Source organism: Mesocricetus auratus, unplaced genomic scaffold, assembly GCF_017639785.1.
Source record: "Mesocricetus auratus isolate SY011 unplaced genomic scaffold, BCM_Maur_2.0 Super-Scaffold_100014, whole genome shotgun sequence".
NCBI lineage: Eukaryota > Metazoa > Chordata > Mammalia > Rodentia > Cricetidae > Mesocricetus > Mesocricetus auratus.
The window spans coordinates 66,867,688-66,892,421 of record NW_024429197.1 but is presented as its reverse complement, the minus strand read 5'-3'; the positions used below and the strand labels follow the sequence as shown (position 1 = coordinate 66,892,421).

At 45.2% G+C, this 24,734-nt stretch overlaps 1 protein-coding gene across 6 annotated transcripts in view; it reads right to left on the bottom strand.

Moving 5' to 3' along the window:
- The window catches only part of Cdk5rap2 (CDK5 regulatory subunit associated protein 2), a 182,551-nt gene that overhangs the window by 69,043 nt on the left and 88,774 nt on the right, over window positions 1-24,734 (bottom strand). For 5 of the 6 annotated variants that reach the window (XM_040757326.1, XM_013117133.3, XM_040757327.1 and 2 more), the window contains 5 exons: window positions 16,914-17,011; window positions 11,725-11,855; window positions 10,244-10,353; window positions 7,648-7,776; window positions 391-486 (listed from right to left, as the gene is read on the bottom strand). In XM_040757326.1, the coding sequence (XP_040613260.1) occupies window positions 391-486; window positions 7,648-7,776; window positions 10,244-10,353; window positions 11,725-11,855; window positions 16,914-17,011 (564 nt within the window). The remainder of the gene's footprint in view (window positions 1-390; window positions 487-7,647; window positions 7,777-10,243; window positions 10,354-11,724; window positions 11,856-16,913; window positions 17,012-24,734) is intronic. The other variant, XM_021230116.2, reaches the window with a different exon arrangement.

Here is a 24,734-nt window from a genome sequence, read left to right as displayed (position 1 = left end):
TAAGAGTCTAGACACAAGAACTCATATCCTATCTCTATCACTGGGCTAATCTGTACCATAGATAAATCATCTCCTCTCAAAGGCCCCAGTTTCCAATGCATAAAACAAACAGGGTAGATTAGATCTTTAAATGCCTATCCAGGTCCAACAGCCAATTCTTAAATGTTCTATAGCCATCTAGTCCTTATCTCCAGGTATGTTTCAGGACTGGCTCCATCACCCACTTTATACCTTCTAAAGAAAAAGAGACCAGTTCCTCTGGGGCCCACTGGCATAAAGCAGACACACAATGCAGGCAGAGTGAACAGAAAATGGACCACACATCACTCCAGATTGCAGACTGACTTAGACACAGGGTGAGACAGAGTAAGGAATAAACTATGTTTCTACCTCATTACTCTGCTTCAAATGATGGTCACTCTGGAAATGATTCTCATCATCTGCTTCAATTTTGATTGTGTCTTCATCCTCCTTGCTGGCTAGAAGCTATATGGAGCATGGATTAGTGTGAAAAAATATAATAACAACAACAAAAAAGTATTCAGCATGAATATGTATGAACAACTCAGTGATGTCTTTTCTCAAAAAACAAAACAAAAAAGCTAAACAGTCAACAATAAAATACAAACAAAGAAACAAATGCAAAAGCCATGAGATAAAAATTAATTGAAGTCAAGAGCTACTTTATGGACAGCCCTCCCTCAAATAACTGGGTGCCTTTCCCTGGCTCTGCATGGTCTTCCTGTGAAGCTGTAAACTGAGCATGCTCCCTGTGGCCACTGCTATTCTGCGTTTGCTAAATCCACTTTCAGATTATAGAAAGGAAACACGATTTTAGAAAATAGCTATTGATGGAATTGAAAACAGCAAAGAGCAAAAAAGCAATAACTGAAATTTATGGCGTACCCAAATTATTCATCACTTCTCCCATTTAGCACAGGGCATAAACCTCTTGTTAGAATGTCACACATGTGAGATGGACAGTCCCAGTAACACTGTCACTTTGCTGACAAAAAGTCCTCATCTCTAATGAGAAGAGTGTCAGGTTGCTGATGATAACTTTACACTTTTGGAAATGAAGGATTTAAAAGACACTGCATGAATCTGAAATGCTTTAAAAGCTATAAAGCCCAGTGTTCATGCATTCTGTGTTTCCCATAATGGACGGTACAAAATTCTCATAAAAGTGAGAGTCCAACTCTCCAAACAACCCAAGTTTTGATCATAAGACATATAGATTCCCTTGCAGGCAGTATGGTGGCATTGGCACGGGAGAGCCGGCCCCACCCCTCACTGCCTGGGCACCATGGGAAAGCTGGCCCCAGTGGTGTGGGTATGAGAGTGGTGGCCTTGCCCTTGTCTGTATGGATACTAAGGTGAGCTGGTCCTGCCCCTCCCTCATGAGGGTAGTGATGGAGAACTGGCCCTGGTAGTATGGGGGAGGGAGAAAGAGCCCAATGGTGTGAATGTGGCAGAGCCACTCCTGCCTCTTGCTAGCATCACAGCCAGGAGAGCAGGTCCAGCACCTTACCTGGGCAACAGGGAGAGCTAGCCCTGCTGACACTCGCATAGGAGGGCAGGTGGGCTGACCAACTCAGCTACCGTCCAGTGCCCGATCCAGGCCCAACATCTGCTCCATCTAAGAACTGTTTGAGCATTTAAAGGGGCTGGTCCTGCAGAACCAAAGCTGCAGGATCTCCATGACACAGGGCAGCAGCAGGATATCTGAGAGGAGTCCCAGTGAGGATCCAGTGTTAATAGTGTAGCAGGGGCCTCTAGAGGCCTCGAACCAGATCAATGATTCGTCGCAATGAATACTTACTAGCAAGTAAAGCTGCTTGGACAAAAGGCTAGACTAGGTGACACACCATGACACACTGCAGCTTCCAAGGTGAGATTTCTTTTTAACTTTTTATTTTTTATTGGGGGCGGGGTTTTCAAGGGCAGGGGGTAGATATGGAGGGACGTGGGCCTGGGGTGTAAGATATAAAATTCCCAGAGAATCAATAAAAAGTGAACAACATGAATTAACCAAGTAGAAACTAAGAGGCACTCTTGACATACAGCAAGGCAGCCATACCCAGCAAGGGTGTCAATCAACTCTACTCTAAAACTCACATCAAATCTCCTGTTGCAGATGCATCACTTAGCCGGAGCTATGAAAGCCGTGGAGCTTAGCATCACTTGCTGGATAATTGTGTGTATGATACTTGTGGCTCCATCCCAAGGCTTTTAATTATGAGTTCCTACTATCAGTCAATTGCAATCTTAACTCTCCCTGCCCAGACGAAATCCTTATCTTCCTTTTAGAAATGCAAAACAAAAACAAAATGATCTAGAATGTCACTTTATAGAAAGTTCTCAAGGCCAGAACACTCTAGCCTACTACATGTGAACTAAAAAGAAGATCAAATAGATCTTCTGAACACAAACCAAATGCTATAATGAAACAAGCTGATGTGAATGTATTTGCTAAGACATGAAAGTTTACAAAACTACTGAGGAACCTTTGCCCTGTCGGCTTCTTCCTTTTTCATGAATTCTCGGAGGTGAAGACAAGGTTTCCTTTTTCATGAATTCTCGGAGGTGAAGACAAGGGATTACGCTTTTGCTAAATATCCCTGTCTGGCCTGGAACTTAGTGCATAGACCAGACTGGTCTGAAATTTGTGTGGTCTGCCTGCCTCTGCCTTCTCAGTATTGGGATTATGGGTGTACACTACCATGCCCTATAGATATCCTTAGGAGATCAAGACCAAACAAGGCTACTAAAATGGTTTGTAGAAGCATAAAAATATTAAACTTACTCCTAGGTGCTTACTAAGAAAAAAATGTCCCAAAAGATTGGTGCACAAATGTTTCTATCACCTTCTGTCCATGAGTCTACTAACAGAATAATGAACAAGCGTTAACACATCCAAACAATGGGATACAAGGAACCTCATCTAACGACGAGTGTGAATTTAAAAAGATCATGATGAGTGAAGAGCTGGCACTATATTCTAATCATGTGAAACTCTAACAGAGAATTAAAACACAGTAGACAATGCAGAGGAGCAGGTGGGATAGGGGACATGGGGGATCTTGAAGGGAGTTTGGGTTCCATTTATTCCTGCTACCTCTGACACCCAACATGGGGCTCAAACCCATGCCCCTGAGATTAAGAGTCTCAAGGTGTGTGCTCCCAAGTACTGAGATCACCTTTGTGTGAGCTATGTTTCTCTTTTAGACTGGATGAATTTCATGTAGCTCATGCTGGCCTTGAACTCACAGAGATACACCTGCCTCTGTTTCCTGGGTGCTGGCATTAAAGGTGTGTACCACTACATGGCCTCTATAGCTAATTAGTGTGGCAAGCTTTGAACGCTGATCTTCAGGCAAGCATTATTTTTTAGATCATAAACAAAATATCACCACGGGTTTCTGAACATATGACAACCAAACTTACTTTAAATTCTAGAGGGTTTTGGGTAGCAACTGCCTATATTGCATCATTCACCTTCAATACAGCTTTCACTCTCAACACCCAACACGTGCTCCTTGCAGTACATATGCCAGTACACCATGCAATAGCAACTAATACTGCCTGAAACACCTTGGTTTAGATTTGAGACTACTGAATGCAAGCAATGCCTGTACATATGTATACACACTTTACTGCTCTTACAGACACATGAATTAATTGCAGAAAACACTTAGGATTTTCTTAGCTGAACAGTGATAGCACATGCCTTATAGTTCCAGCATTTGGGAGGAAGAGGCAGGTGGATCTCAGTGAGTTCAAGGTCAGCCTGGTCAACAAAGTGAGTTCCACGACAGAGAAACCGTGACTTGAAAACAAATCCAACATACACACACACACGCGCGTGGAATGTGTGTGTGTGTGTGTGTGTGTATCATCACTCCTCAAACCTGTTAACCTGTATGGTACAATGTGTAATGTATGATTTGAAAAACTGCTATTTGAGTTGGTGGTAGAGTCTCCTTAAAAAAAGAAAATAATTGTTAATAAGTTTGGCTTGAAATTAAATCAAAATTGCCATTTTTTATTTTAATTTTTAAAATTTTTATTGTATTGTGTTTATTTCTCAGAGTGTCTGTATATATGAATGTATTTATGCATGGGTATATGGGCCTGTGTGCATGCAGAGGCCAGTAGTGTTACAGGTGTCTAAGGACATTCCACCACTTGTTACATAGGTACTAGGATCCCAGTTCTAGTCCTCATAATAGTGCAGCAAGCACCCTTAACTGCTGAGTCATCTCTCCAGCCCTGTCCAACAATTTCTGAAATGGTCTCTAAACATAGGTCTGCTTTTTTGTACCCCTATTTATGTGAAGCAACATTCATAGAATTAATATTATAAAATCAAAATGTCAATGAACTCTGAGAAATGTTGAAGATGCTATACACCCTGCACTATAAATATTCAGCCAAGATTTAAGTCTTTAAATAAAAATAAACAAGCACATCCATCTCATTAGCATATAAATTTGCTTCTGTCTTTAATAAATGGTAAAACTATATGTACACCAAAGACTTTCTTTAAAACCCATTTCTGTATGATTTATTACCAGAAACTGTGAGCTATGTGTAGCTAGATGGCTGAGACTGTGTAGAAACTCCTCAGGGGAAAACAGGCTGCCAAATGGAAAAATTTATAAGACATTGCTTGAGAGTCACACAAGGTCCATTTCTTGATCAATGTGACAGCCCTACTAATAACTGAACTCAATTAAATTAAGCTCTTTTATCTATCTCCATGTCCCTCACATTTCTAAGCATATATAAGAATGACAAAAAAAAAAAAAAAAAAAAACAAGTAAATGAACTAACCACTAACCTCCCTGGGTACCGCATCTTGCCAGCATCCTTCCTTTCACATGCCCTCATCTACAGATGTGAGTTCCACAGGATGCATGCCATGAGTTTCAACACTCACCCTAACTGTGTCCTGCTGAAATTACCCCATATGATGGTGACGCTTCTAACATCAACTAATAACAGGTCAACACATAAAAAACACAGGGGCACCTTGGTAGAGACTTTAAGCTTATTAAGACAACAGTGTAGAGGCCTGGAGAGGTGGCTCAGCGGTTAAGAGCACTGACTGTTCTTCCAGAGAACCCAGGTTCAATTTCCTGGCAGTTTACAACTCGAGTTCCAGGGGATCTGATACCTTCACCCCAGTGCATATAAAATAAAGGTTAAATAAATTATTTTTTTAAAAAGACAACAGGGTAGCTGTTGGTCACTTGGATGTCTTCTAAACAAACTACCCACATATGGGAAACGTGCATCCTCTGGTCCTGATTCCATGGTCTGATTAAGGGCAGTCACTTTGGAAAGAAACATGATAAGCTATCAGACTTCTAACCTACTCCTTTCATTATCAAATTAAGAATTGTTGGGTAAAGGCATCTGAAAACAAATCGTATGCTTACTGCATATGTATATCCATCAGTAATTACATACCTTGGAATACAGTCTAAGGAAATAAATCCTAGAGACAAAAAAAAAAAACCTCTCTAAAGACACTTAATTTGCAACAATCACTTGAAGCCATCCATGTGTCCAATAAGAGTTAAACTCTAGTTCCTCAGTAAGATGGAAAGTGATGCTAAGTATTAATAACAATAAGAAAACTGCATTTCAACGTATCAGAAAGTACAGTTATGAAATGTCAATTATGCTGAAGCAACAGAATAAAGGAGCATTTCTCCACATTCTAAAAAATCTCACCTCTCCTCTGTTCTTCCCTCCCTTCCCCTCATCATCTCTCTCAATTTCTAATTTATAGATTCCAAGAGAATATAAATGATGCTCCACCCCCCTCTCTGTAAGTTCTGTGGCTCAGAGATAGCTGTGGGCATATGGGCATTTCTAGCTGTTTCTGCCTTGTTTACTGTGAAAGGAGACTGTGGTAGTTTGACTGTTACTGGCCCCATAATCTCATAGGGACTGACACTGTTAAGAGGTGTGGGTTTGCTGGCGTGGGTATGTCCTTGTTGGAGGAAGTGTGTCGCTGTGGAGACAGGTTTTGAGGTTTCCCATGTTAGGATATACCTCCCAATGAGTCAGTGACTTCCTGCTGCCTTCCAAACATCATGGGACTTTGACCTACTACTCCAGCACCATATCTGCTTGCATGCCACCATCTGGAACTATGATTGGGCCACCCCAATTAAATGTTTTCTTTCTAAGAGTTGTCCTGGCCATGGTGTCCCTTCAGAGCAATAAAAGCCCCAAGACAGAGACCCACAAATTCTCCCAGAGAAGAGCAGGCTCCCCTCTTTGCCATTCCACCTCACTCTATTTCCCTTTCCTCCCGCAGTTTCAAATTAATCGTCATCTTTACATGCAGCTCTTCCCAGCCCATTCTGGGGAAAGCCAAGGGAACTGTGTTATAAAGAAAAAGGCTTTTCGCAGGGAGCATCAAATTGATGTGCAATCTGACAAATGAGTCAAATCTGAACGGCTGGTATTAAGATCTTAGAGTGGGCAGAGGAAAAGGCCTCTGTTCTCCAAAGGACATAATGGGACATTTAACAGATTTTTTTCAAAGGGCAAATGAACAAACAAAACTCGGCATTTACAGCTCAAATGGACTGGTGAAGAAGGAGCCGCTTATTAAAAACACGGCCTCAGAGGAAGAAAGCCGGGAGACTTGTTTCTCCTGTAAGTGGCTTGCTGTTGCTCTTGGTTTTCAAAATTATCTGGAGCCCTGGAGGCCAAGATCAATAATAATCCCTGTCTCAAAGAAAGCAGACGGCCAAAGCACAGCATAAATAGAGTGCATCTGAGAAATTCCCACTGGGAAGGTGGGAAGAGACAGCCCATAAACCTCTCTCAAGAAATAGTGTGGCCACGGATGTGAGGCCTGTATGTACCTGGTACTCCAGGCTGAGATAAGACAATTCCACCCAGGAAAAGCCCAGTTTTGATCTTGAGTGACTCCAGTACAAAAGATCATCTGCTTTCATGGCAAAAACAACGCTGGCTTCAGAGATGATGCTAATGCCCATATGACGCCAGGTTCTTCCACAGGAGAAATGGGCTAGCCAAGGCTAACGGAAGGCAGTATCTCCCTCCCCCAGCACAGGTCTTTCCCTGGGAAGCATGGTTACAAACGTAGGAAAAGAGACAAATGTCAGCAGTGTCACCTAGAAGTGGCTAGGGTGAGAGGCCACATGGGGTAAGTAGACATCTTCCTTTAAGTTATTGATATTCCAAGGCTGCATCCGGTAGGCATCTTCCTTTAAGTTATTGATATTCCAAGGCTGCATCCGCACTATCCATGGTCTCCGGAGCTATGACCACTCTCCAGACAAATCTGAGACCACACCACTCATCCAGACCTGCCATCTTCAACAAACAGCCAGAGCTGGGCCATAGTAACAGCATCACAGGCTATCAAACATATCTGGTAACAGATCATCTGAGCTGGAGGAAACCTGTGGACAGACCCAATGACCAACCGGGCCCTCAAGATGCCACTCTAGCAAAGAGAATTTCAAAGAACTCCTGCAGACAGCATTAAAAGGAAAAAAAAAAAAAAAAAAAAGACGGGGGGGGGGAAAGACGGGGGAAGGAGCAGAGAGGTTGTTTCTGCAATTAGCTCAGGACAACTAGAACATTTTGTCTTACCTCTGTTTGTTTTGTTGACTCAAGTCTGCTGTTTCCCTGGAAACCCATAGAAGAGAGATCAAAAATGGTTTTCTTCAGGTGCTGGTTGTCTGTGTACAGGTCCTTCACAAGCTGTATGAGGTCACTGACCTGGAGGTAAGAGGAGAGAGACAGAAGTGTCACTTCAAGACAGAGGAGTATGACTTGTGGGCAGGCCACCTGAGGAGCCTCAGCTTCTGTGTCTACAGACAAGGTTACAAAAGCATAGGTCTGTAGAATGAGGACTCACCGTGACCACAGCCACAACACACTGAAGGCACTCAGTCAGTGCAGCTAACACTATTCTGTCTTGTGTCTGAGTATTCTGGAGGTAAGATCCCCCTTAGGTAACTGATGTTTCTCCAACTACATCAGAGCTTCCTTGAGAGCAGAGACCTCCTTTTCTCTATACCCAGTTAGCAATGTCAGCCATACAAGTTGTCCTTAATAAAGCAATAACCCCTGTGAGGTTTTGTCCCTGCAAAACCCTGAGGAGTTGGAGAGGCTGTTTTATAATGAGGAGCCAGTGATACAAAGAAGTTCAATGTTCCAGGCTACCACAGCTGGACCATCTGAAAACCTGTGTAAGACATGGCAGGAGTCAAAACACCCACAGGGGATAGAGCAGCAGACTCCACAGAAGACAGCACAGGGTACCCAGGCTCAGCTCCATGCTCTAACTCCAGGCCCAGCTCTTGCTAGGCCAAGCGTACAGACAACTGAGCAGAGCCACTTTGTTTCCCATGAGCTCCAATGCCAGTGTCTGATAGTTTTTCAAAAAGGTTCTTAACCTTCAAAGAAAATTAAAAAATCTACCTTGTCCATGCATATAGATGGGCAAGACACAAACCATAGATGGGCTGGAGAGACAGCCAATCAGTAAAGAGCTTGCCACACAAGCACGAGGACCTGCATTCAGATACCCAGCACCCATACAGAAGCAAGGTGCACAGAAGCACATCACTAAACAGAGGACTATGGGGGAGGAGAGGACACGCACGCACAAATTCAAAACATCTATTTTAACAATGGTCCTCTGAACACATGGATCTCCATGAGAAGGGGAATTAGATGAGATTTACAGGGTAAACTGGGGTTAGGGAATAGTAAGGGGAAGGGGAGGGGTTATGAGAACAGAAGGGAATGAGATGGCTGAGGCGGGGAGGGATGCAGTGGGAGAGCAAAGAAAGAGAGATCATAATACAGAGAACCACTATAGGCTTAGGGAGAAAGCCAGCGCTAGGGTAACTCCCAAGAATCCACAAGGAGGACCCCAGCTAAGACTCATAGCAATAGTGGAGAGGATGCCCGAATTGGCCTACCCCCATAATCAGGTTGGTGAATACCCCAATTATCTTCATAGAGCCTTCATCCACTAACTGATGGAACCAGATGCAGAGATCCACAACTAAGAACCAGGCCAAGCTCCGGGAATCCAGTTGGAAAGAGCAAGAAGAGAATATATGAGCAAGGGAAGTCAAGATCATGATGAAGAAATCTAAAGAGAGATTCGAATCAAGCTTGTAGAAACTCATGAACTCTAGACCTACAACTGTGGAGCTCCAGGGGACCGAACTAGGCCCACCGTATGTGGAAGACAGTTGTGAAGCTTGGATTAGCTGACGGGCCTCTGGCAGCAGGACCACCACCCAAACCTGGTACATGAGCTAGATTGTTGAAGCCCATTCTCTATGGTGGGATGCCATGTTCGTCCTTAATGCATGGGAGAGGAACCTGGCCTTGCCCCAACCTACTGTGCCAGACAATGTTGATTCCTCATGGGGGCCCTTACCCATGAGGAGGAGTGGACTGGGGGTGGGATGGGAGGGGAAAGGGGGAGAATACTAAGAGGCAAAGGTTGGAGGCAAGAGGAGTTGTGAGAGGGAGAATTCTGGCTGGAATTAGAGAGAGAGAGAGAGACAGAGACAGAGACAGACAGAGACAGAGACAGAGAGACAGAGTGTGTGCGTGTGTGTATATATATATATATATACACACATACTATATATATATATATATGTATGTATATATATATATGGTCCTTTGAAACACTATCATTCTAATCGCCTCACCGATCTACAGAGTGAAGGCCTTGCACTTAAAAAAGATGCAATGATCATACTGGAAGCTATGTTCATTCAAATCTATCACTTCCTACTATATGTGCCAGGTCCTGAGACATCAGAAACAAATACAACTACAATATAAGGACTACATTTACAGGGATCACACAGTAGACATCTAGACACAAAGTAAGTCACCAAGTAGTATGAGAGAGTTATCTATCAGGCTTAGGGACAAAGAAGTGAATGAGATAAGAAAAAGTAGCTTGCTCATGGGGGAGGGGTGGGGTGGCCAAGCACGTTCTCGGGAGAGTGGGTCTGAGCTAGCGTCTCCAGCCTGGACATGAGAATGTACCCTGAGAAGCACCTGCCAGCACCATGCCCACGAGAAGCCACGAAGCAATGTAGAAAAGAGAGGGAGGCAGGAGAGGGAAGCAGCTTGAGAACAGCACGCTCTGAGGTCAGGAACTAAAGAGACAGAACAAGCCCGAAAAGTGAGCCGGTCAGGTCAATACCTTTTTCTTGAGTTCTTCTTGAGAAAAATGCTCCACTTGAAACTGATTGTGGTCTTCAAGGCAAATACTTAGATACGATGTTTGATCACTATAAAATGAAAACGGTTCTTCTGCACAAAAATAAATAAAATAATAAAAAAGTGCGATGGAGAAGGGAAGAAAAACACCCTCCCAAGCCCAATCCTCACGCCTTCCACCTAGAGCAATTGCAACGGGGCCATGTGGGGAGCTGAAGCACACAGAGTTAAAGCACGACCTTAGGGAAAAAGCAATTTTGCCTGCTCTACAGACTCATGTCTCAGTGTGTGGTTGCTTCGGTTCTGTAGGCTGTCACTGTGGCCAATCCTGAATTATAATTTGCCAATCAAGTGCTATACCTGGAAACCACTCGTGATGGCAAAAGTAAATGATAATTTCAGTTCAAATAAGAGTGGTTCTGCTTAGGGACGGATATACAAAAAATAGATGAGACCCTAAGCATAGACCTCAAGACACATGAAAATGGATGATGTATTTTACTAGCCCCAGAGTTCTTGTAGAAAGGCAGCATACACCAAATACAAAAACTGTCTGCCAGAATAGGTACAAAGGGATCTTAGTCACCTGTGTGTCAGGGCCCGTTTCCCATGGCACACATCATATTCTAATAGCTTAGGATGAAGCAGAGCCAAGGGACATTTACTAAATGGGGCACCATCACAAACAGAATCTGGTTTAATACACATAGCAGTGAGGGTGTTCCTAGACAGTCCTGGACCTCCAAGCAGCACACCCTGGGACAGATGATGCAAATCGATGACTCCATGCCCAGCTCAGCTCTTTTAACTATACAGGAAAGTCAACCCTGACTCTGTCTAAATGGATGACTATGAGGAGCAGAGGCGAAAAGGCAAGAGCCTAGAGTCCTGCAAATTATGTACAGAACAGGCTCAAGAAATGTCACTCTTCGTAGCAACAGTTTTTACCACGCAAGGACTGGGCTGAAGATGCAGAAAGGAACATGACAACAACCAGACTATAAGGAGTCCAGTTTGCAGCAGGGCAGAGGGTCCAGACACACTGTGATGGGTACTGCTGTGCTATCCCATGGACCCTGGTCCTGCTGCCCTCCCTATGTGAACCTAAAACAGCAACCTTGCTCCACATCTGTGTGGTCCTGCTCAATGGAGCTAGGGCAGGTAAAGTCCACTCAATGAGGAGTGATTATTAGACAATGGGGTTTCCAGCCCCTAAGATTATCTGGGGCTATAGTAAAGGATGCATACAGAAGGACAGGATGCAGCCCTATCATAGACCCTCCACAGAATGAACAGACTTTAACAGAGCCTTCCACCAACAAGGCTGTACTAGAGAGAAGCAGACTCAAGTCACCAGACAGGACCATGTGGCCATTCTACATCCTGGCCTAGCGTTCCTTCCAGTTCAACCAAGGCCCTCCATGTACAACAACCAACAGGAAAGCCACAGAAAGGAGTGTGTACCTTCCCGCCTCTGAATTTCGCTGAGCTGCTCCTGCAGGGCCTTCTGCAGATTCCGATAGGCAAGCACATCCTGCTCCAGCTGCTTCCGCAGGGCCAGGACCTCTTTCAGCTCAGCCTGCAGGTCGTTGGCACTTGGTAAAACAAAACACCGGAAATAGTAAAACAGTCTGGTTTGTGCTTTAAGATGCAAAACCCAGCAAAGCTGTGGTTTTTATGTCACTTGTATGCTTGGTTTTTATGTCACTTGTATGCTTGGTTTTTTTTTCTGGCTATAAAAGTAAATGTATTCATTACAGGATAAATATAAAATATAAAAGTATAGAGAAAATAAAAGTTGCTGTAATGTAAGCATGTTATTGCTCCTGAATCTTTCTCTCCATGAGTATTTCCACACAGTCTAAATGCCACTGGATGTGCAAGGCAAAACTATGTGCTACTTACTCACTTACATGTTCTCCCACATTTGTGAAAGTTTCTGGCAACATTTCTAATGAGCATATAATATTAGACTAGGTGACTGTTCCCCATTTGCTTGAACTCATTCCTTACTAGTGCCTAATACAGACATAGCAGGTGGAAAGGATCTAATTCTCCAGGATGGTTCACTGTTTAGAATAATGCCTAGTGTATAAGAAGAGGCTACCTCACCCAGCATCTAGGCTTCAGGAGAGAGGAGACAGATTCCTGTTATGTTCCCAACAAAGAGGTCATGCTGAGGAAAGCTTGGGGGTTAAGGGCGACAATCAGGAGAGAAGAAACTAAGGAAAAGTGAATCCACAGTTAAGACAAACAGACCGATTCAGGGCCCTTAGAACTCTATTGAGTAACTCAACCAAACTTGAAATGTACAGTATGAATGGACATATCTGGAAGAGGGAGTGTAGAGTTTCATATGTGAGGCAACACAGTACAAGAAGACCACCCAGAACCCAGGGAGACCATGAAAAGGACATGCCTCCCAGAGCTGCAGTCATCATGGGGAACTCTTCCCAACAGAACTTCCTCCAGTGATGGGCATGTTCTATACACTGTCTCATACAGCAGCCACTAGCTAATGTGCCTACTCAACATCTAAAATGCGGCTTAATGTACCAAGGAGCTGAATGCTTAATGTTGTTAAATTGAAAGTAAGTGTAAGTTTAAGTAACCACTTAGCTAATGGCTGCTCTACTAGGCAATGCAGATCCACGAAAAGGCTTGGACTTACATCTGTGTGCGAGTGCTGGAAGACACACCCAGCTCTGAGTGCATGGAGATCCAGCTGACGCCTGCAGTGCAGACACACTGCACACGGAAGAGCTGTGAGCCTTCTGTAAAGTTTGACACTTGGGTCACTTTCTCAAGGACGCGCAGCAATGCAGGGGATGATAGCACAGAAGCATTTTCACAGCAAACGAGAAAACTTCCTGCTTAAACACTAAGAAATACATCATTCTCATCCAATGCCTGACACACCATTCCCTGAAAGAGTTCATCACTGCTCTGCAACTATCTGTAAAAATGTATAAATATATGGCTTTTTCTAGGGAGAAGGCTCATAAGCTCTTATCATATTTTCTCAGAGTGGTTAAGAGCTGGGCTTATGTGTGAGAAGACTCAAGCTCCACTTCTCCAGGCCCATCCACGGGATCATACCGGTAGACTGACATACACTGGAGGAAATAAACTATTCTGTAGTCTCTTCCCTGCTTGTGTGTTGAGAACAGTTCATTACGAAGGAGTCTTCATGCAAAGGAAGGGCCTACAGGAAACTTGTACCTACTTCCACGTCCAAACAATCACAAGGATCAATTTGTTTAGCAGACGGAAACCCTTCCAGAGGTGTCACAGCACAGCACAGGCTTGCAAGCCGCATGTTGTCAGAACATTTAACCAGGGAAGCAGAGGGGAGTGTTTTAGTGAAACTCTTGCCATTAGGCTCATGCTTCAAGTCTATCACTTAGGTTTTCCCAACTCCGGTCTTTGCAAGGTGTGAGCAGCCAGAACAAAGGTGTTTTGCTCAGAGAAAAACAAGCATGGAGCAGTCTTCTTAGAACAGGGTGGCAGAAGGGGATGGCCAGGAGCACAAATACACAGTTCAAAAGAAGACAGTGCCACTAACCAGCTCTATAGCCCCAGGCTAGTCCCCTAAGCTGTCTGTTATAAAATGAGATAATTACATCTTTCCTTTGAGCTGGGTTCTGGGGGTTAAATGAGATGCTACATGAGAAGGCTTGGTAGACACTCAGCAAGTGTCTACATCATTTCCCTCCTTCCTCATTTGATGAACCAGACACTATGTTCTTGGGAATCACAATAGGGAGTCTCATCTAGAGTTTTGTACCCACGGAAGACATTTGGCCACATCTGCAAACATTAATGGTTGCCACAACTATACTGAGATGGGGTAGTGTGGCACCAGCTTGCAGGCAGGCCTAGGGGTATTACTGACATCCTCCAGTACATAGTGTGTTACTGCATGATCTATAAAGCCTACAGAACATAGTTTGTATGGTATGACCTATAAAGCCTACAGTGTGTGTATTACATGATCTATGTGTCCCTGTGATCTAGCTCCAAATATTCCCATACTTCTGAGGCTGAGCAAAAACTGAACTCACCCTCTGGTTGAGGGTACAGCATCAAGAGCCTCCGCTCAGAAGCCTAGAAGGTCTGAACTCTGATCATTCTTCTCAGTAGGACTCTGGGAGACCTGCTGAGAAGCAAGTTGGCCCTGAACACCCTAGAGAGCAGTATGGCATTAAAGTCACCAACTTCTGAGTACTGTCAGTTTAAAGTGTCCCAGCTCAGGATGGCTATCCTTTCCTTTCTCACTTTAATCACAGGTGTTTCCAGAGTAAGCAGTGCTAAAATTACAAACAGGAACTCAACTGGCTTTCATCTGCAACTGTGTCCTCTGTTTGCATCAAGGTCTGAGGATCCAAAACCCCATAGCTATGTATATGCATGCTGGGACAGGGAGGCTAAGTTTTGTGTTGTTATTCCTAATAAGTGTTGTCATTTACTGGCCTGCCAGGTAGCACTGAAATTTACATAGTAACAGACCTTGTATGTTAGTTACTTGCTATTGTTGTGCTAAGATGTCATGACTAAAACAGCATAAAGAAGAAAGAGTTTATTTTGGCTTATAGTTTCATGGAATGAGATCCCAATTCCAACATGGCAGGGAGCGTGGCAGCAGTTAAAGAAGCATGGGGCTGGAGCAGTAGCTCAGAGCTTACATCCTGATACACAAGCAAAGCCAGAGAGCAAACTGAGAACGGTGTAGGCTTTTCAAACCTCAAAGTCCACCCACAGTGACGTAGCTTCTAGTCCTTCTCAGATAGTTCCAGTAACAGAGACCAAAGGGTCACTCTCATTCAAACCACTCTCTCTTACAAAGGCCAGCAGATTGGCGGTGGATAGAGAAGCAGATAACCAGGTTTGGAGACAGGTAAGCTGGGAGGTGGACAAGATAAAGATGGGTAGGATGAAAAGGGGAAGGGGAAGGTAGGATGGAGGGAGGAAGGGAGAAAGGCAGGGAGAGAGGGAGGGAGCCAAGTAGGAAAGATTAGCAATGAGTTTCGAGACAGGCAAAGATTAGGTTAAGGAGGCAGGCAGGCCAGCCCATCTTCAAGTTACAAACACACATACTGTGGGTCAGTCTGAGAGGGCACCCACAAGCTCAGCCCTGCTAAGTGCTGGAGCTGGGGTGTGGATCTGGGCCTGCAGATGAACATGAGACCTTCCAAGCATCCTTGTTCATTAGTCGCAGCCCTGGCCCTCTTCAGGCTCATCCATGTTTTTATTCACTAGGAAAGAGCTATGAAACCAGGAGCCATTTGGATACTGAGAGTTCTCGAGAGCAACCACATCCACCCATAAAGCCTCTCTGAGCCCAGCATCCAAGCTGCTTCTGGCAGAGATGCTGGACAATGAAAGCAAAGCTTGTTCTCTCTATCTGGAAGATCAGTGATGGGGGGGGGGGGTGTTCCTAAACAGAGCACTCCCGAGCACCTGCTCCACCAGGCCTGAGAAACTGGTCCTTGCAGACAACCCTGACCTGAGAGAAGGGGAAGGGGCCCAGAAGGGCAACTGACTTGAGGTCCAGATGGGCCTCCTGACAGTAACACTTGGGCTAATACTGAAGGAATGCTCTGAGACAGTGCAGGGAATGCTGGGACAGTGGGGCAGGAAATGGCAGGTGATGGCTGCGGCAGGTTTGCACAGTCCAGGGAACACTGATGAGCCCAGTGTGGCAAGAGCAAAGGGCGTAGGTGAAGGGAAAGGGAGGGGCATACATTTAACTATGGAAATCTGGGGATATATTTTTTAAAAAAGATAAATAATGAGTGCCTTCCCCACACCTCTACACCCTAGAATAACAAACAGGAAACTGTGTTCAATCTTGTTCCATCACAGTCACCACCGACTTCTGTTTCTCTGCTGTTTTGAAATGAATCATCAGAAACCATAGCCTTTCAACTATAACTACCCTGAGCATAGACAGATTGTTTACAGATATGCAAAAGAGATCCGAACAGCCCACAGAGCTAGAGCTTGAGGCAGGAGGCCACAGTAACCCACTGGCCACAGCCCGCTACCCTCACTAACCTTCAATGACCCCAAATGATTTCAGCAGTTCTACGCATGGAGATGTGGGCAAACCCCAGCGCACTGTCATCACCTGTGTGGCCCTGGACAAGTCACCTAACCTTCCTTGGTTCTGGGGGGATCACACACAATAAGGATGACATGACTATTTTCCTCATGGAACAGCTGTGAAGAACATCTGGGACAGGGCACATGAAACAACTTCCCAGATACACAATCAAGAACTGAAAATTCAAAGCACTCACTCGGTTTCAATGCTAATTTTGTTGCTCTAATCAAACAATCCTTTACTGGTAATAGGTAGATGTGACTATTGATCTACCATGGAGGGCCTCACCCTCCCTGGGGATCGGAGTGAAGATTGGGTAGGGGACTGGGGGACCTGGTGGGGAGGGATGGGGAAGAGGGGAGGGAGAGGGAGCTGGGATTGACATGTGAAACAAACTTGTTTCTAACTTAAATTAAAAAAAAAAAAAGGAGACTCTTACCAGCACTACTTTTAAGGCTTACTTCTTTTGGTGGGGCTGCTTTTGCTCAGAAAACAGCAGTATTAACCAGCAAGTGGGTGTGGCTATGGTGTCTGAGAAGAAACTTACCTGTCTGAGTCCCGCAGAGTCTTTGCCAGATGGGCATAGATACTCTGTTCCGTCTTTAAGTCCCCAGTCAGCCCTTCATAGTCTGATTGTTGCTCTTCCTGGAAATGACAATGGGCGTCTGACATTAGGGGCAGAAGCCAAGGAATATGGCTTGCCATTATGCAAACACATGTGTCTAGCTCTGGGTTTTTAAAACCACAGACTGAAGGCTCTGAGCCAGACTCAGGCTCAGGCCACAGTCACACAGCACCACCTGCAGTAGGAGTTGGGAATGACAGTCTGCACAGTGCCCACAGGCCCACTAAGGGAGGTGCCACTGGGAGGAGGAAGAAGCTTTGGGACACAGGGCCTGATGGGAGGTCCGCAGGTCATTGAGATGACCCTTAGGAGGGGCTGTAGGACCCTGTGTCCTTTGCGTCCTGGACCTGAAGTGAGCAGAGGTTCCCTTTCATTGCCTGCCCAACACAGTCAATCACTACAGTAACATGAAGCTAACTAGTACTCGACACAAAGAGCCATGCTACCAACACCCAAAAGCTGTTTGTGAAATATCCTCAAAGTCACCTGATTGATCCACACTCCCGCAGAGCCGCTGGCCTCTGATGCCGCCAAAACTCGATGTTTTCGATTATAATCCAACAAAACTAATAAATAAAATGCCTAAATAATGATGAAATGTCATCCAGAAGATATTGAGGTCATTTTTAAAAAGCTCTTGCCAGCCAAAGGTGAGATAGTTTGAACATAAAAATAATTATGTAAGATAGGGATTTACAGCGTCCAATATTAATACAAATGAATACATGAGAAGAGGCTTTTCCTTACAGTAAAATGGCAATTAATAAGTGAAGGAAGGAATACGGTATTAGAAAACATAACCATTTGGCAATCGCCACTGTAATAAACAAATCAGCCAATAGACATAAAATGATGCTGAAACTAGAGGGTGACTGTTTGAAGATCAGGATATTTACAGACTCAAAACACTACCCTCAAATTTTTCCTTACTACATAGAGAAAAGAGCAACTGGATAGTCTAGATTCCTGAAGACATGGTCTTTTTTTTTTTTTTTTTTTTTTTTTTTTGGTTTTATGAGACAGGGTTTCTCTGTATTGTTTTGGAGGTTGTCGGTCCAGCCTGGCCTCAACTCACAGAGATCCACCTGTCTCTGCCTCCCGAGTGCGGGGATTAAAGGCGTGCGCCACCACCGCCCAGCTGACATGGTCTTTGTGAATTTATCAAAGCCTGCACAGCTAGTAACCAAACACATGAACTGTGTAGCATGGAAGAGAGGAGGGTGTGACCAGAGCATGTGAAACACTCTGACATGTTTTATCTCTGGCACAGTGGCTGAACCTGAATCTGCTGATATTTTAACTACCATCTTCCTCTCCCGCTCCCCATCCCACTCCCACCCCATCAGGGCTGTGCTGCCAGTCCTGGCCCTGCCACTGCCACCAAATGTAGATTTTAACTAAGTCTCTACTGTTTTATTTGCCAGTAAAGGCTCGGGAGCAAGATGCTGGGGTGAAGGCCTGCTAGCACGAAGGGCTGAAGTGAACAGCTGACCTTCCTTTACGGCAGGAGGCCCAGCAAGGGCTGAAGTGAACAGCTGACCTTCCTTTACGGCAGGAGGCCCAGCAAGGGCTGAAGTGAACAGCTGACCTTCCTTTACAGCAGGAGGCCCAGCAAGGGCTGAAGTGAACAGCTGACCTTCCTTTACGGCAGGAGGCCCAGCAAGAGGCCCACTCAACCCAAAACCATAAAAGCCCAGGGATCTCTGAGTTTCTCCCTACTCCTTCCTGTGTGTCTCTGCCCATATTCCTTGCTCTCTACGGCTAATTCCTGTCAACTAGTCACAGGTCCAAGGTGATTTTAATAACAGTCTCAGAGTTTCACAGTGCAATCAAATATCCCACAGCACTGACACTCCCACCAAAGACGCACCAACTAAATTAAATCACCAAACACACAAGCAAACAGTCCCACATGAAAAGTACATGACTGATCTACACACTTCAAAGGATTGAGACTGGAAATTTCAAGGTGGGATCAAGATGCAGACACTTTGTGCAAAGTGTTCCTGAGACAGCTGATGAACTGTGAATAACCCTGAGAATTAGAAGGCAGTGGGGAAAGGAAAACAGTGTTATCCTTCTAGGCCCAGCAGATCTTCAGCCCAAGGCCATGCATTCAGGATTGGAACAACAAACAACTAGGTTAGGCCTGAGATGCTAGTCACCCAGCTAGTAATACGGCACTTCTGTAAGCCATGCCACAGACCACTGGCCCAGGTACTCCTAAACGTTTCTACATACAACAGCACATAAGCACCCAAGAGGACATCAAGATAAAGAAAACTACCAAGTCCTTGGTGCTCTCATTGTATCCTGTCTCACAGGACATCATTTCTGCCTGCCCCTTTGCTAGCTGTGCAGACTTTATAGGCTTGTTATGCTAAACACTCTCCAGGTCATCTCTGAGTATGAACACAACCAGGGGCAGAAGTAGTACCTTTCCCCCACTTCCAGACATGAAGATACAAGGAGGGGGCCCGGATCATGGCATACGGCATGGGCTCCAGGTCTCTGCTCCTCAGCAACATCCATACCGATCTTAAGAGGGTAAAGATTAAGTGAATTAATCAATCCATGGTGCCTGGCATGGAATGGACACTTAGTGTCCCAGTGCTCTGGTGCTGTGCTAGATACTTTTTAGAAACCCTGTACAGTTACAACATTAAGGGGCACTACATCGATCTTCCCATCATTCAGTTGTAACCTGAGTCCACTAAACTGGTAATTGGTAAAGTCAGGATATGTGCTTGTATGTGATGTCAAAGTTAATCGAGAAGGGCTAGGAAACAGAGGAGTAAATATGGAATTCTAATGGGCAGAGAGAATCTCATAGGCCAGGCTCTGAACCACTGTGAAGGGTCCTCCCATGCCAAGGCCCGGATGCCCAGACCAGTTCCCCACTCCTCTTCCTCCTGGCAGCTACCCCAGCTCTTTGCCAGGGTTTTGAGGTCACCGCACTCCTTAGTGTCTGTCTTCAGTCCTTTCTCCTGCCTTCCATCTCACCCCCACACCAAGTCTCAAAGAACCTGAGAGACCTCAGAGATGGAGAGACACTGTTTACCACTCCCCAGTGACACTCCAGTGCACTCTATAGGATACTCTCCAGCCCAGTCTCACAGGAAACTCTCTCCAGCCAAAAAAGACACCCCTCCTCTGGCCCGGAAGCACCTACCCGCCTTCACCAGGAGTGTTTGTGCCAACCACCTGTTCCATCTGAGCAATGCAAAGAGCAGCTATCCTAACCCAGGCTTGCTGTCTGGCACAAATCAAATCCTGCCATAAACACTCAGTGAACTGATGATTAAATAGGTAAGAGGGGAACACAGGAACTGATATGAATCTTAAGAGCAGAGATTCCTGTGGATATTTTGCATAATGGAAGTCAGAGTGAGTCAACGTCTTCCTAGAAGCAAATTGCTCACCCATGTTGAATAAATGAACTCTTCGGAGCCATTTGCGTCCTGTTTCATCAATCACCTATTCCCCCTGCGCTGACTCATGCCCCATTAGAATGAAGTCATTTGGCTCCCTCAGCAGAGCTGACAGCCAGTAGATCTCCTTGGCACAGAAGAGAGCTAGTTGTTTGGGGTTGGTGGCCACTAAGACCCACATGCTGAAAATGTACCATCAACCCTCTCCACCAGCATCTTCAGACATGGAGCAAACAGTGCATCAGGAGGTCTCTCACCACAGAGACTCAGGAGGTCTCTCACCATAGAGACTCAGGAGGTCTCTCCCCACAGAGACTCAGGAGGTCTCTCACTATAGACACTCAGGAGGTCTCTCCCCACAGAGACTCAGGAGGTCTCTCACTATAGACACTCAGGAGGTCTCTCACTATAGACACTCAGGAGGTCTCTCCCCACAGAGACTCAGGAGGTCTCTCCCCACAGAGACTCAGGAGGTCTCTCGCCACAGAGACTCAGGAGGTCTCTCACCATAGAGACTCGAGGTCTCTCCCCACAGAGACTCAGGAGGTCTCTCCCCACAGAGACTCAGGAGGTCTCTCACCATAGAGACTCGAGGTCTCTCCCCACAGAGACTCAGGAGGTCTCTCCCCACAGAGACTCAGGAGGTCTCTCACTATAGACACTCAGGAGGTCTCTCACTATAGACACTCAGGAGGTCTCTCCCCACAGAGACTCAGGAGGTCTCTCCCCACAGAGACTCAGGAGGTCTCTCCCCACAGAGACTCAGGAGGTCTCTCACCATAGAGACTCGAGGTCTCTCCCCACAGAGACTCAGGAGGTCTCTCCCCACAGAGACTCAGGAGGTCTCTCACTATAGACACTCAGGAGGTCTCTCCCCACAGAGACTCAGGAGGTCTCTCCCCACAGAGACTCAGGAGGTCTCTCGCCACAGAGACTCAGGAGGTCTCTCACCATAGAGACTCGAGGTCTCTCCCCACAGAGACTCAGGAGGTCTCTCCCCACAGAGACTCAGGAGGTCTCTCCCCACAGAGACTCAGGAGGTCTCTCACCATAGAGACTCGAGGTCTCTCCCCACAGAGACTCAGGAGGTCTCTCCCCACAGAGACTCAGGAGGTCTCTCCCCACAGAGACTTGGCACACGTCTCCATGTGTGGCTCTGCACTGCATCCTCCACAGTCCTAAGAGTGATCACCCTGCTCACCACTATTCTCCGGTCTAAGCAGAATGTCCTGAAACATAACAGTAGTCCACAGGCAGACACTGATCCTATGTAAGCAAGGCCCTGGGCCCTTGATAAACCAGCACAATTCTCTCTTGGATATTCTAAGAATTTAGAGGGAGGCATCGCACACCCATTTAAGAGTGACCAGGTCTGCATTAAGTCAAAAACAGGCCAGAGTCTAGAACGTTTGTCTTTAAAGTCAATGGCACACTCTCAGTTTTTCCAGAGCATCTCACATAGTATTTGTGAGATCCACCAATTTGTTTCCAAGTCATTCCTCATGGCTGCTGAACTTAGATACTCTACTGGCTTCTGGAGCATGCAACCTAGAGGAAACTTACAAGTATGTTTCCATTAGTCCTAATCCTTTTAGAAGGACAGATTAAATTCTGCCTCAAAGACCAGAAAGGACATTTCAGAAAGATCTAGTGACATATCAAAGGCTAGAGATCATAAGTAGCATAACTGATATTCTGTACCAAACAAGGGCAGGGGCACTTTCTACTCTGCCACTGGTTCCTTAAGGACTTGAAGGAAACATGTATAGACCACAATCTGAAGAGACAGCAGACCAGTAAAGAGAAGGCTTAATGCATCACTTCCTATAATCAGGGCAATTTGGTGACCTGATAGATGGATGAGGCCTATTTCAGCAACTGTGTCACAACCCTGCAACAAAGACATTTATTTCAACAGTCACAAAATGCAGCCATATATCCAAACCACGTCAATAACCAAGTTAGAAATCATGAATGTGGCAAGCACATAGCCAGGGTATTTCACACACACTTCTTCCGTTCCCTGATGACCTAAGCACTAATTCTCAAGACCACACAATACTTAGTAGGAACAGAAACAACATCATAGCTTTGGGATCTTTGTAAAAATGGGCAGAGGATAAATCCTAAATCAACACAAAATGGCCAAGGGCATAACAGAAGAGATTCACATTTTCTACACAGAAACAACCACCATTTGAAAAACAAACCTTTCTTGAGGGAATTGAGCAGTGACTCTCAACCAGCAATCCTTTAAGAGAGATCATCTAAGACCACCGGAAAACACAGATATTTACATCACAATACCAAAATTGCAGTTATGAAGTAGCAACAAAATAATCTGATGGTTGTGGTCATCACAACATGAGGAACTAAATTAAAGGGCCCGCAGCATTAGGAACCTTGATGATCACTGAGACAGCAGGAACTTCTTAAATGACACCTAAAAATTTACAATTCTGAAATACAATTTACGATTCCTTGTCCACAATCTGTAATTAGTCCGGCACAAAAGAATTAAAACCTTTGCCAGATACTTTAGCATTTTGCACAGTAATTTAAAAAATTGCCAAGATGTGGATACTACTAAGTGTCCATGCAATGTCTTGGTACCCATGGTTATATGAAGGGCCTAAAGCACAAAGCACATAATAAATATTCAACCAGCTTCATATGATTATAACTATACAGATTAACTACACAGAACTAAAATGTTATTGCAATAGCAAAGTTTAATAACTATATTATGTAAATCCATGAAGATGGATCCCTCTAAACAACTTGTTTTAGCTAGGGTTTCCATTGTTGTAATAAAACACCACAACTAAAAGAAAGTTGGGGAGGAAAGTGTTTATTTGGCTTACATTTCCACATTATAGTTCATCATTGAAGGAAGCCAGGGCAAGAATTTAAACAGGGCAGGAACTTGGAGGCAAAAGCCATGGAGGGATGCTGCTTACTGGCTTGTTCCCCAAGGCTTGCTCAGCCTGCTTTCTTACAGAACCGAGGACCAGCAACACAGAGACAGCACCGCCCACGATGGACTGAGCCCTACTCCATCAATCATTAATTAAGGAAGCATCCTACAGCTGGATCTTATGGAGGCATTTTCTCAATTGAGGCTCCCCTTTTTCAGATGACTCTAGCTTGTGTCAAGCTGACATAAAACAAACCAGGACACACTACCTATGGAAACTGTCTAGCTTCAAAACAGCTGACTTATTCCAGGCCCTGAGCACCTCAACAGTTCCACTAACTTTGGTCCAAGTCAAAACACCAAACGTCGGCTGAGAAATAGTTCTTGGACTTGCCCTAAGTGGATGAGAGAAACAGAAGAAGGATCCAGGCTCCAGGTTCCCAGGCAGCCAAATGGCTCGGCTCCCCTCAGTCATGCTGACACTCTCATGAGGATCCTCCAGGTGCCAACACAAACTGGTCAGTGCCAACAGGAGCTTCACTGTTGACCCAGCCATGCCAGGACTGGCCTGTCACTGAGGCACCATGAAGGCACTGGTTGCTAAAATCGCTGTGTGCCTACTGGAAAACAAACCCTGATCTACCCATCCACTCTACCTACCACAGCCACTCTGGTTACCGCTGTGGGCCCTTAACCATCCACTCCACAACAGAATAAATGCAGGGTGGTATGGCACAAGGGCAGTCTCCAGCTCTACACAAGCCTAAGTGCCTGTATCTGTCCAGATGGCTGACGCCCATGCTGCCCAGTTTGTTCATTATTATGAGAGACACCTTTCACAAAACCACAAGTCAGAGAACTAATTTGCCTAATTCTGAAAAGGTAAAGAACTTGACTTACAGTTAATACCTGTTCTTTTGCAGGTCAGGCTGCCGCACTACATCATTCATGTAATCACTAAACTCACATTTCCAGAGTCAAGCATAGGGGGCTAAGCACTGGATTCAGAGATAATCACCCGTCCCCACCCGCGAAGTGCCCGCCAGTGGTGCTGCATCTGGTGCAGGGGAGAAGCAGAGAGCTGGAGACAGCATCCAGATGAAGAATGTGAGCTACAAAACAGAGGCCAGTCCACTGCTTCGGATCAGGGAAGGTTACTCTAGACAGTGCTAAGAGATAATACCACACAGGCAGATGACAGACATACGCAAAGGCACACAGAGGCACCAACTGTGCTTTCAGCCAATGCCAAGCTCCGCAGTTCGCTAAGAGCAAGGAGACTAGACCAACAATGAGGGCCAGAGGAGGAAGAGCCAACCTTTCTCCAGGACAACTTCCTCACTACTTAGAATCCAGCGTTTCTCAAGAGAGGATCTTTGATGGACCAGATACCAG